Source organism: Nasonia vitripennis (genome assembly GCF_009193385.2).
Source record: "Nasonia vitripennis strain AsymCx chromosome 4 unlocalized genomic scaffold, Nvit_psr_1.1 chr4_random0005, whole genome shotgun sequence".
Taxonomy (NCBI): Eukaryota; Metazoa; Arthropoda; class Insecta; order Hymenoptera; family Pteromalidae; genus Nasonia; species Nasonia vitripennis.
The window spans coordinates 83,315-96,239 of record NW_022279640.1 but is presented as its reverse complement, the minus strand read 5'-3'; the positions used below and the strand labels follow the sequence as shown (position 1 = coordinate 96,239).

At 43.9% G+C, this 12,925-nt stretch overlaps 1 protein-coding gene across 16 annotated transcripts in view; it reads right to left on the bottom strand.

Moving 5' to 3' along the window:
- LOC100120504 (BTB/POZ domain-containing protein 17) overlaps positions 1–12,925 on the bottom strand; it is a 62,649-nt gene that overhangs the window by 18,894 nt on the left and 30,830 nt on the right. For 4 of the 16 annotated variants that reach the window (XM_031928234.2, XM_031928233.2, XM_031928232.1 and 1 more), the window contains exon 3: positions 2,676–2,834. The exons of 11 other annotated variants lie outside the window; for them this stretch is intronic. In XM_031928234.2, the coding sequence (XP_031784094.1) occupies positions 2,676–2,834 (159 nt within the window). Of the gene's footprint in view, positions 1–2,508; positions 2,835–12,925 lie in introns of those variants that run through there. One more of the 16 variants, XM_032601958.1, reaches the window with a different exon arrangement.

Genomic DNA, 12,925 nt, shown 5'->3' with positions numbered 1-12,925 from the left:
CAAATCGGCTACAACTTTGCCAGCATCGATGCCATCATTGACGACTGTATCATCTGCATCAACATCCATACAGGCGTCATCATCGTCATTATCATAATCTGCGCCCTCTATATGACTCGCGAGGCCCCCTGACAATGCGCTGGGTGCTGGGAGTAGTTTGAGTGCGGGCTTTCTCAATGTGAACTCGCCCCTCGTTTGACATCTTTGGCTTTGCGGAGACATGGCTGGGTCAGACTGTGGATGATAGCCTAGTTAGCATCGGGGGATTTTTCATCATTAGGCAGGATCGAAATGTAAACGGAGGTGGCATCGCTTTGTTTGTACGCAATGGATTGAAAATTAAAAAGCTTGTGTCATCTGATACTATGGGTCTAGGAAAACCTGGAATCCCAGAGTACCTTTTTTGCAGCGTACAAAGGGGCGACTCACCTCCGGTACTATTCGGAGTTATTTACAGGCCCCCGAAAATTCTGATGCAAAAGGACTCAGACCTTTTTGATGTATTGCGGGACTTATGTGGCGAATTTAGTCATAAGATCATAATGGGTGATCTGAACTCGGATTTACTATCTGACTCAGACGACGCTGCTACTATCAAGCGTCTGTCCGAAGAGTTATCTCTTCAGATCATCCGGCATGGTCCCACAAATCATACCTCATCGTCTCACACGTGGATTGACCTTATCATGACCGACGAAGACGACACGATCTTGGACTCTATTACAAGTGCATAGACACAACTAGCCTTGTCGACCTCTTGTCTTGTTGTGACTGGACAGCCATGAATTCCATTGAAACCGATCTGGAGGGCGCTTTATGCGTTCTTAATAATAATATAAATTTAGCAATTGATGAATTGGCGCCTTTGAAAACGGTTTGCCCACGTAGGAAATATGCTCCTTGGTCTGGACCAGAGCTGAGGCTCCTCATCGATAAACACAATGCTACACTCAGACGCTATGAGCGCACGGGGAGAGTGGAGCTTTTCGATGAGGTCCTTCGACTCACCAACGAGGTCGACATGCGTTCTACTCAATAGCGTGAGTCCTTCCTTCGCCAACAACTATCGGACGCCTTTGATGAAAATATAAATATTTGGAAGGTAATGCGTCATCTCGGCCTCCTGCCTGGGCGTAAGGAGTTTTTTGGTTTTACGCCGGGGGAGCTGAACGAGCACTTCGCGGAAGTATCGGTGTCACCCCTCGAAAATATAGACAATGCAACGGACACTATTTTACTTGCAAGCGAGGAGGGCTTTACTTTTAGCCCTGTTAGTATGAGCGACGTCGTCCTTGCTATATCACATTTTTTCTCGCAAGCGAGGGGTGTCGATGGTATTCCATGCGGGGTGGTCGTCAAGGCCCTCCCAATTATTGGCAAATTTATTCTTAATCTATTTAACTGCTCCTTCGCTCAGGGGATCTTTCCGAGTATCTGGAAGCAGGCACAGTTAATCGCGCTAAGAGAGACCAGCGGTCCTTCCAATGTTAAGGACTTTCATCCAATTGCATTGCTCTGCTTCCTCTCAAAGGTACTTGAGAAGATCGCGCACACCCAGATCACGGAGTATCTCAATGAAAATCATATAATCGACCCCTTTCAAGCCGGTTTCCGAAAACACCACAGTACACAAACAGCGTTATTAAAATTGACCGACGACGTACGCATGGCAATTGACAAAAAGAAGGTGACGCTTGTGCTGCTGTTTGACTTTAGCAAGGCCTTTGACACCATCTCACCTTCCAAATTACTATCTAAGCTGAGACAGCTGGGGTTCTCTAGGGCGGCTCTCCTGTGGATTAAATCATACTTACAGGGGCGATCTCAGATGGTAATTTCGAATACAAACGGAACTTCAGAGTGGCTTGAAACCAATCTGGGAGTTCCACGGGGTTCTGTACTGGGACCACTGATGTTTTACCACTATGTCAACCACCTGCAAAATATACTCGACGGCAACACATTTAAACATCTTTTTTACGCGGATGACCTCCAGATCTATCTACACACCAACAAAAATAATTTCCTGGACGGCGTGACTCGACTTGTAGAAGCGGCACGGCTGGTGTCTGGCTGGGCGGAGAGCTCCGGTCTGCGACATAATTCTGGCAAAACCAAGTCTATATTTTTCGGGACTATGAAGAACGTTAACGATATTAAATCATGGAACTTGCCTGGGGTTCCGTTGCCGGAGTGATCGTCCCATTCAGTGAGACGCTCGTGAGTCTCGGTGTTGTATTAGATAGCAAACTTACTTGGAAACCGCAGGTGGATGCTACCACGAAAAAAGTAAACAAAGCCCTGTATAGCCTGCGGTTTATCATGGGCTGCACCACTGAGACTCTCCGCAGAAGGCTAGTTGAGACACTTATACAACCGCACATCGACTACTGTGCTGTGACTATCCTGGACGCGTCTACCGAACAACGAATACGGATACAGAGACTGAGCAATTCGTGTGTGAGATTCATTTTCGGGGTTAGGAGGGATGAACACATCAGTCCTTACCGGAGGCGTCTAGAATGGCTTTGCACCGATTCCAGAAGGCTCTACATTGAGGCCATTCTATACAGAATAATCCGGATCGGTGAACCTTCGTATCTGGCCTCATTGTTCAATAAACACAAGCAAAGACCCTCCAGTAGGGGAGTTCCCCCGGAAATGAGCATCCCTACCGTGAGTACTGAAACCGGAGCTAGGACCTTCCAGGTCCAGGGTGCTCGGTTCTGGAACTCTCTCCCTTCTACTCTGCGAAACCTGCCATCTCTCGCCTCTTTCAAGGGGGCATTACGGCGGCACCTGCTGGTCACTGAATCCTGACGACTCTGGCCCCTCTGCAATACAGATAGGTCTATGACCAAACCTTAAATGTACAGCGTAATATTAGAAAAGTTTAATGTGATAATTAAATATGACAAAATGTGATTTTATGTGATTTTATGTGATTTTCTGTGACGGTATTTTTAGATATTTTATTTTCTCTTTTTGTTAGACTGTACGCGACACAGTCTTTGTGATCTGAATTGTATTATTTTTTGCTTTTAACAAATAAAGACCCATCTCTTTCGTTCTCTCTCTCTCTCTCTCTCTCTCTCTCTCTCACTCTCTCAGTAGAATATTTACCCCATGTGAAATTTCCAAAAAGAAAATTAAAAGTAATAACGTAATTAATCGATTTTCGCATCAGTGTCAAAAAATGCAATTTTGCATTTGTGCAAGTTTTAGAGCAACACAATTGCCTGTGAAAAATCAATATTCATAAATCAATAAAATCTATTTTTATTATTTCAGATCCCTTCTAGCACAGATTTACCATTAATGTGTCGGCAGGCCTTATTGGGGATCGGCTAATAGGGCCGTTTGAGCTCTCACAGAGACTGGATAGGCCTCAACATTTGTAATTTTTGCTAGAGGACCTGCCTGTGATGCTAGATGTTTTGACACCAGCACATTTTGCTCTTTATGTCAGGAACCATATAGACAATGTTTTCCCTGAGAGATGGATTGATCGCGGAGGGACAACCCCTTGGCCAGTTCCGCTGGATTATTTTTTTTTTAGGGCTATTCCAAAGAGCCGGTGTACCATAACAGTGCACTGGCAAATGAAGAACAGTTGCGGGGTGACATTCAAGCGCACGAGAACAGTGTTTCAAACGACATGATCCAGCGAGCTACCCGTGACATCTTGCGACGTGCCAAAGCATGCATCAGAGAAGAAAAAGGACTTTAAGCATTGCCGAAGGGAGGGAAAAGCAAGGGACAACGATTAATATTTAAGAAAATTTTTATGTTTTGAATATACAGGGTGATTCTAAAACAATACAACATTTATATACCATCGTGATCAGCGTAAAAAACTGAGTCTAGAGAAATGTCCAAAAAATTTTCCTTCACTTTTCACTTTGCCATTTAGGAAAGGAAAATCCTCCCACTACAGCGCCCGGCGGAGAAGCGCGTGAGGGGAAGTGAACTCGGCAGCCGCGGCGTGGCAACAAGTGGGGCAAGCCGTTGCTAAGGAGGTCGGCGGCGGCGTGTGGAGGAACAGAGACAACTGTCAGCAGAGTCAATTGTCAACTGTACTCACCAGATTAGATTAGATTAGAAAGTTTTTATTTGCGTACATTATGTTGTACAATAATAAGATTCAGCATTATGAGGTGAAAGTAGAATACAGTAAGTTGAGGCGTGTTTAGATTATGTATAGTGTACCGATGGTGAAAATGCATAGCGCGAGAATGAGTAGGTGTGTACGTGTGCATGAGTGTGTATGAGTTATGTGTTTTCGAGTTGAAAGTAGTAATCTTTAGCAAGTTTTCTGAAGGTGGCAGTAGATGAGGTGTTTCTGATGTGAGATGGCAGGCTATTCCATAAGTATGAGGCGCTGATATGAAACGAGTTCCTCAGCGCCTCAGTCGCGAAGGCAGGTATTTCCAGAGGTGTCACCTCGCCCCTCACAGACCGGAGCGAGACGCGGAAGTCAAAAAAGGCCAGTACGTATGATGGTACGACCGAGTTAAACATTTTACGAAGGAAGCAGACTGTGAAGCACTTCCTGCGTCCGGCAGTGGTTAGCCACTGGAACTCCCGCCTGTAAGGGGAGATGTGCTCATCTCTCCTTATACCATAGATGTACCGGATTCCTGTATTCACGAGCCTCTGTAGTTTTAAGTCGAGTTCCTGCGTCAAGTCACAGTATACAAGAGAACAGTAGTCGATGATCGGAAATAGGAGTGCTTGCATGAGATGTTTGCGCAATCTGCGATTGGTACTCTTTCTAAAAAAGTAAAGCCTGTACATTAGCGAGTGAGCACGTTTACACACTTGTGTAACGTGCTCCTTCCACGAGAGTTTAGAGTCAAGCACCAATCCCAGATTACGCACAGAGGATTCAAAGCTAACCTGGGCACCCCCGATATTAATGAAAGTGTTAGCTGTTGAGGGAAGTAGGTTTGTGTAGTAAGGGGAGCCCAGGACAATTGCTTTGGTTTTTGTAACATTAAGTTTAAGCTTGTTTTACGCAGCTCAGCCCATTATCCTCTCGGCATTAGCACTCATCTTGTTTGATAAAGAATCGAGCTCCTCGAGGTGGCAATGACTGTAAATTTACAAGTCATCCGCGTAAATAAGATGGGAAACATCGGAGTCTAGATAGAAACCGATGTCGTTGATGTACAATGCAAACAGCAGGGGACCTAAGACGAAGAGGAACGCTCGCTATTGTCACCAACGACGGCTTGCTCTCTCCCAGTGAGATAGGAGGCAAACCAGCGGATAACCTGCTTAGAGAAGCCGAAAGTGGATAGCTTCCTCAGGAGCCGGACTGACATACAGTGTCAAACGCCTTGCTAAAATCAAAGAGAAGAAGGAGTGTCACTTTCTTTTTGTTTATCCCGACCCTGACATCATCAGTTAGCTTAATTAGGCCAGACTGAGTGCTGTGGCCAGTGCGGAAGCCTGTTTGAAGATTATCTAGTAGGAGCCTTGATTCAAGGTATTGTGAGACTTGCCTGTGCACCAGCCACTCCAGGGCCTTGGAGAGAAAGCAGAGAAGTGAAATCGGACGGTAGTCAGTCAGGGCTGTTGGTGAACTGACTTTGTTGAGTGCACGCACAAGCGACAATTTTCAGGCAGATGGGAAACGGGTTTCGTTCACAGACAGGTTGAAAATGTGACATAGTAGAGGAGCGAGAACCGGCAGTGCTTTTGAGATGACAACCTGAGGGATTCCGTCGCTTCCCCTGGCCTGAGTGTCGAAGTGCGATACTGCAGCCAACACATCCGATTCCGTTATGGTGCTAAACTCGAAATTTTCCGGGAGGTTAAGACTTTCCAGGGTTAGAAGATAATCCTCAACAGCAGGAGCTAATGTATCATTGGAGATCGAGCTGAAATGCTTGTTGAGTTCATCTGTGCTAAAGCGAGGTGGCAAAGGGGCCTTAGTGGCAGAAATTCCAAGTTTCTCCAGCTCTCTCCAGATCTCGGCAACATCAGTCAAGGTTTACAGTCGTGAATAGTAATAATTCAGCCTGGCTTCCTCGACCTGTTTGTGAGCATTGTCTCTAGCTAGTCTGTATAAGCGGAGGTCTTAATCAAGCCTGTAGTCCCTGAAACGCCTGTAAAGTCTCTCCCTCTCAGATACAAGGTCACGAAGAGCCGTGGTGAACCACAAGTGACACTGTTTTCTCGGTGTCACAGTCCGTAATGGGGCGAGATGATTAATGGCGTTAGTGAGGTTAGCGTTAAGTGTAGAGATGCATTCGTCAAGTGATGAAGCGGTGAGGGATGACCAGTCACATGCGCTAAGAAAATCCCTTAGCTTCTCGGCGCTGATTCCCTTAAAGTTTCTGTAGGAGTATGTGTTCCCAGGCGGAAACCGGGCTAAAAATGTCTCCAGCTCAGCGTCGGTGTTGATGATGGTAGCACGCTCGCTGTCATCGTTGCAGCGCATGTAGAGTCTCCCATCTCTGATGAACGTTTGGCAACCCTGCCTCTTCTTGGCCTCCAGCCTGGCCCTCGAACGCAGCTTGTGGACGTCAGAGCGGAGCAGCTCGTTGATGTTTACGAACCCTTGTTGGTCAGGGCTCAGAGCTTTAGCTTCCTCCAGCAAGATGGCGTCTAATTCGCTGGTGTGCAGCTTGCGTTTCCGGGCTTTGGTGATGACGATCGAGCGTGCAAGCGCACTTGAAGATAAGGTGACTGCTAATGGTGGCAGTCTACCGTCACCCCTGGCGGAGCTGTTGGTTGCATCAAGCCTCCCCATGGTCCTGACTGATGCTATGTCCCTTCTGAGGACCGTGGGGTCAAGCGCGCTCACGACTGAGAAAGCGAGGAGATGCAGCGAGATTTCACGGGTGTAGTGCATGTCGCCTCCTGACCTCTGCCAATTCACTGCGCAGGCTGCAAATCTCCGCAGCGTTGGACACAGTGCTGCTGCTGTCCTGCTGCATTGTCGAGCTCCTCGATGAGAGATCTTGAATTTGTGCTTGCAGCTCGGTGATGGTGGACTCAGCATTTTGTATGCGGGTCTTGAGTGCAGGCAGCTCATCGAGGGCCTTGAGTCGCCTCTCAATTGGGCCCAGACGCTGCTCAATTTTGGAGATCCTCTCCGACACGATGTTCTGTGTCTTGAGGGCCTCCGTTTGAGCATTGCGAATGTCGTCAAGGGCACTGCGAATATCCCTCAAGGCAGCCTCAACGGACCGCGTTGGTGTTGTCACATCGGCCGAGCGGGCTGGTGAGGGATTTCTCGACGTGTTCGTTGATGGTGGTGCTGACCTTATCTTCTTGTTCCCCGGCTGCTGCTGTTTGAGAGTGCTCTTGCCTGCTGATGTTGTTGCAGTTACTCCCGTTGCTGATGTTGTAGCAGAGGTGGACTTAGTCCTCACTTTGGCACCGTTGGCGTTGTTTTTGTCTGCACATGGTAGACAGGCGATGGTCTGCCTGTCATTCACCACGATGGCCTTCACGTTGGCTGTGTTCTGGCACCTGGCGTGATAGTACAGACCACAAAACTCACACCTTTTGGGGTCTTTGTGCTGTATAGGTTGTGTACAGCTGCTGCATGACTGAAAAGGCGCTTCCACACTCTTCTCGAGGTTTGAACTCATTTTTCGTCGATAACTTACTCGAAAAGTGTGAAGACGCCGTGAAGATTCTCCCGCGAGGCAGCAGATGTCGCCACGATGTTGATTGCAGTGAGAAAGAGACGCCGTGCAAATGAGAAATCAAGCCAAGCCTCACCTGGTCATAAAATCCGATCGAGAAAGCCAGGGTCTCCCTGATGCTCATGTATAATCAAATTGCTGAATATCAGCCGATGTTCGCGATCGCCTTCCACTATAAAGAAAAGCGTTATGAAGACTTGTTTTCTAGAACGTAACTAAATTTTGCTTTTCAAGCACATAATAAATTAATATTTGAAATATCAAGGATGAAAATTTACGAATATCGATGTGCTCTCCCTTTAAGTACAATACAATAATTTCAATAATTCGGTAATTATAACTTTCGTGGACTCGACGGTATTTGAAAACATGCTGGCCGTCCTCTTTCATATTTCTCCGTCGCTCTGGCGGCGCGGGTATTACTTCTTCTTCTGCCATAATCAATTAATCACTGCGTTTAGTGTACAACTGATATTGAATGTTGAAGCAATAGTGTAAAGTCAAAAACGAAAATTGAAAACATCACACTATCGTCGCTTCCATGGAGACAGCGCTACGACTTGCGTATGTTAAAAGCATGATATTCTAACATAAAAAATTCTTATCGAATGAACGCAAGCATATTTCGTTACTGCTTCAAAGGCGTAAAGCAGGAAATTTCGTCTTTTGGTCAAGAAAATCTATTGCTTTTTTAAGATTAAGTACGAGAAGTTTTCGGCTACTTTAGCGATAGAGGCATACCAGTAATTACCTGGTTTTTCGTTAAAAAATATAGGTATTATCTGCAGATCTGCAGGCACTGCTTCGAACAAGCACCTCTCGCAGTTCCGAATTTTCACTGTACAAAAAGGCTTATGTTTCAAGAGTTGATACGAATTGAGCCCATCGCGCAGTTTGCTATTTGCTGTTTGCTATAAGTATGGCTGTAGATTTCTCGAGCTTTTTTGGTCTCATCACTGTGGCAAACAGCATGAGAGATTCGATTCGCATCGTCGCTTGGAAGATAAGCTTTATGCCATGGAAAATAAAAAATAGAAGCGCTGCGCTTTAAAAGCTGCCGCTGCAGATTTCTCACGCTTATCTGGTCTTATGGCTACGGCAAACTGCACAAGGGGTTCGATTTGTGGCGACTCTTGAAACAAAATCTTTTGTTATCATAAAAATCCGAAAAACTGCAGCCACCTAAGTAAATGTCTTGCGCAAATCTCAATTTCATTGTTTATTTCAGAAAAAAGCTCCAGCTGAACGTAGACTTGCGAATAAAAGTGTGAGTGTTTTTTGCAAATTTTCGCTCATTATTTATTATCAAAACAGAGTTTGCACGCCTAAATCGGTGTAGCGATTCCAAATTTTTTGGCGCTCTTAGGGTTTTCAGTGATTACTTGTTGATGGAAAGAATATTTCTTACCGTCTGTATACGGCGAGCAGAGCGTACGCACAACGGTACGTGAAATAATGTCGTGCCCGCTAAATATTTAGTGCGCGATGATATTTACGCCCGCGAAAAATTTGTTGCGTACGCGAAGAATTTTCCGGGATTTTCTCGGATCGTAAAACTGTACGCGACGGAAGGGGAAGTTTCGGAGTGGGAAATTTTTCGCGTACGCTTTACTCGCCGTATAGACAGACGCCGTAATCACACATACTTCAAATCATAAGCGTCTTCGGTGATAACCTATCGATTGAAAGCTTGCACGGCCGAATAGGTAAAGCGTTTCCCAATATCTTATAGAAAACTGGATCTTACAGCCCCAGGAAACGTTTCAAAGCGCCGTAGTCGCACATACTACGACATATATGCGTTTTATTATAATTGTTAGATTAAACCTACTTGGATGGTTGGTGAGGAGAACTCGTAATTAAACAAGACTCTAATATTCTGTTATAACTCTCTTTATTTTCTTCTTATATATATAACTCGGGCGAAGGAGCTGTTGCTTCGAGAGCGGTCGGCAGGAGAGTGAGTACTTTGCAGAGCACGCGTGAATACCTAGCGCTGCCCGCATGGTGGCGCTAGATTAGCCCTGTAGTCTACTATAGACGGCAAGCGGCGCGAAGACTCGCCAACAATAATACATTACCATACATGCGACCTAACTTGCATATTTTTTTTGCTCGACGTAAGGTTACGAAGTTGAAAAGCCTAACTTAGACTACGAGTATCGAATAGAATTTTATTGCACTGCATGGCTTAAATCCGCGTTCAAGACACGCTTATCCGTGGCGTAAGTAGTACTTTCTGTCACTGTGTGGTTAGCACCCAAGCGTAGCAAGTCCCATTTTACACTGTTACCGCACGATCGTAGCGGGTGTGATAAACACAGTGCAAAAAGGACTATTTAGGTCACGGATAGGCGTGACTTAAGTGCGGGCTTAAGTCACGCAGTGCCATAATAGTATATTACGATACGTGTGACCTAAGTAGCCGATTATTGCACGGCGTGTATTAACGCCCGAGCGCAGCGAGGGTGATAAAACGCCACGCACTAATGGGCTGCTATGTCACAAGTATCATATACAATTTTATAGCACAGCTGCTTAAATCCGCCAAGTCGCGCCTATCCGTGATCTAAGCAGTCCAATATTGTACCGTGAGGTTAGCGCACAAGCGTAGCGAGTGCGATATACACGGTGCAATAATGGACTACTTAGGTCACGGATATATGTGACAAACGCGGATTTAAGCCATACTGTGCAATAAAATATAAAAGTTGCAATTGATTTATTTTACAAAAAAACTTCTACAAATAAATAGTAGAACCGTGAACTTTTTTATTTTATTTGTTGATACATTTAAAACAATAATAATCGGTTTTATCAAACGATTTTCTAGTTTAGGCTTTAATGCCAACGCAGTGGTAATGATACCAGATCAAACAATTGTTCCATCGAATACTGTTCTCGTTTACAGATTTAGTACATTAACCACAAGTAAACATATGGGTAGACTTTTCTTCTATATTAATTTCTGAAATTTTTCGAAAGCTGCAATTCGCATTAAATTTTTAAAATGTGAATGTCAACATTAAACAACAATCTAATAATTAAGTGATCCAACTCAAGTGAGTTCCGACAAGGAAAGGGTTTGAAACGCTTCGACTGAGCTCTTTTTATATTATTTTTTAATGGTCCGGGATGTCGTGGTATTTAAATCTCTTCTATATTTGAAATTCAATTTATATGCTATTTCTTAGTATTTCGTACTCGGCTAACATATTGTGACCAAGTCTAATATACCTGAAAGGAAATCTTATGTTTGATTTTTTTTAGGTCTTTCTCTTAAACAGACGTATTACTGTTTAAGATACTTTCTTTTTCTCGAATTTTATTCAAAGACGCAGCGTCCTTGAAGTATTCTGAAGAAGGTTCCGTTTGTAATATAAGAAATTGTGTATAGTTATCCTTTAGAGGACTTAATGTCTTTGAAGTCGTACTATCCGTATGCTGAAAAGAAAAAATACAAGAGAAATATATATATATATATATATATATATATATATATATATATATATATATATATATATATATATGTGTGTATATATACACACATTTATTTATATAATTTATTGATTTCTACGTTATACAGTTGTGATTGATTTAATTTTAATTTGCAAGTATAAGAGGCTCGACGCCTTGCCAGCGCCTTAACTCGCGCTCAAAAGAGGTGCTCTGACTGAACTCTACTTGGAAAAGGAGTCTTATTCCTCCTGTCCGTTCGAGCTCGGTCGAGCGAATGAGGCTGAGGAGCTGAGCGAGGCGCCTTTTATCCTGTAAGGCGCTACTGCGCCGAGCCACTGTTGCGCGTTTCTCTCTTCAGTCCGTCGCTGCTACTGCTGCTGCTTCCCCTTCCAGTCCGCCGCCGCTGCTGTTCGCTGATTGGTTCAGCGCTGATCACTTTTTTGATGTACTCCCTATTCGCGATATTTTTTGTGCACGAGACGCTCGCAGTGCACACAAGTCAGGACCGTTACAGGTTGAATGAGTGAAGGGTTTGTAAATGGACACTCGTAAAAACCATTACGGAATAGAGGAAAAAGCCGCAGCAAGCGTGAACTTTATTGAAAGAAAGGAAAGGAACTTATACAATTAAAAGAAAAAGAGAGAAAAGTGACTCTAAAAGAGGATAAAAACTCAAGAGACGCACGCAACGACGCAAGGTACCTTTGTTCGCACGCTGAGAGATCTCACGGACGCGAATTTTCCGCAATAGACGCAAGTTACAATAGCGCAGAAGAACGATGTGAACAGTTATCGCACTGTGAATGACTAATTCACTGATTCACCTTGACAATGCACAAAGAAAGCGTAAGGATGCCAAAAAACGTGCGAATCGCCTGGCGGCCCTGACAGGAATGAACACGTGCGGAAGCGCGCGCCTCGACGCATGCACGCGTTACGCAACGTCGCAGCGGCGCGAAATTCAAACACTCAACCCAAATCTACACTACTTAACCCATTAGCGCTTGAACGGACACTTTTCGACACCAAAGTTCAGAGATTCACGGTACAATGAATTTAATCGAAAAAAAATGTTTGAACCACTGTACCTCATGTTTTAAAGGTCGCTCTTTCGAATAGTTAGAAATCCCTAAAATAAGTACATTTCATACAAATACATAGTGCAATATCAAAATAACAAACTTTATGTGTTCTTGAATACAATTCTTGCGAGATCAAATAAATTTCCGGAACTGGAGAACCTCTTCCGCAAACGGAAAATTTGAAAAAACCTTTTTGTAAATGGTCCTTAGCACATCTGACGTCACAATATCAGGGAAATCTCCTATTTCAGATAAAACGGATGTCAACTTTTTAAATTTTGTCGGGCTATCCACTAATCGAAAAAACACAGACTTTCTCGGCATTTTGAACACGATTAGAATTTAAATCCTTCAAAATACCAGTCGCAAAATAGTAAAGGTTAATGTCGACTATACATGAATTACGTGAACATCGAATATAACCTTTAATTGTCTATCTTGAGCATTTCAAACCAAACAAGCTTTCTTATTAAAGAAAAAAACAATTATTGCTACAATAAAAAATTTATTTTTAGAACATAAATCAAATATTTACTGCGTTTAAGAACAAAATTTAATTAGGTGAAGCAGACCAACTAAAAATACTGATTTGTAGCAAAGTCTACTTTTGTATTTTTAAGAGTGCTGTCCTAAAATCCAATTCTTAAAAAAATTAGCCAATGTAATCTTCAAACAGGACTTATCTTTCAAGTCTTGGCGATAACTGAGTACCTCGTGCTG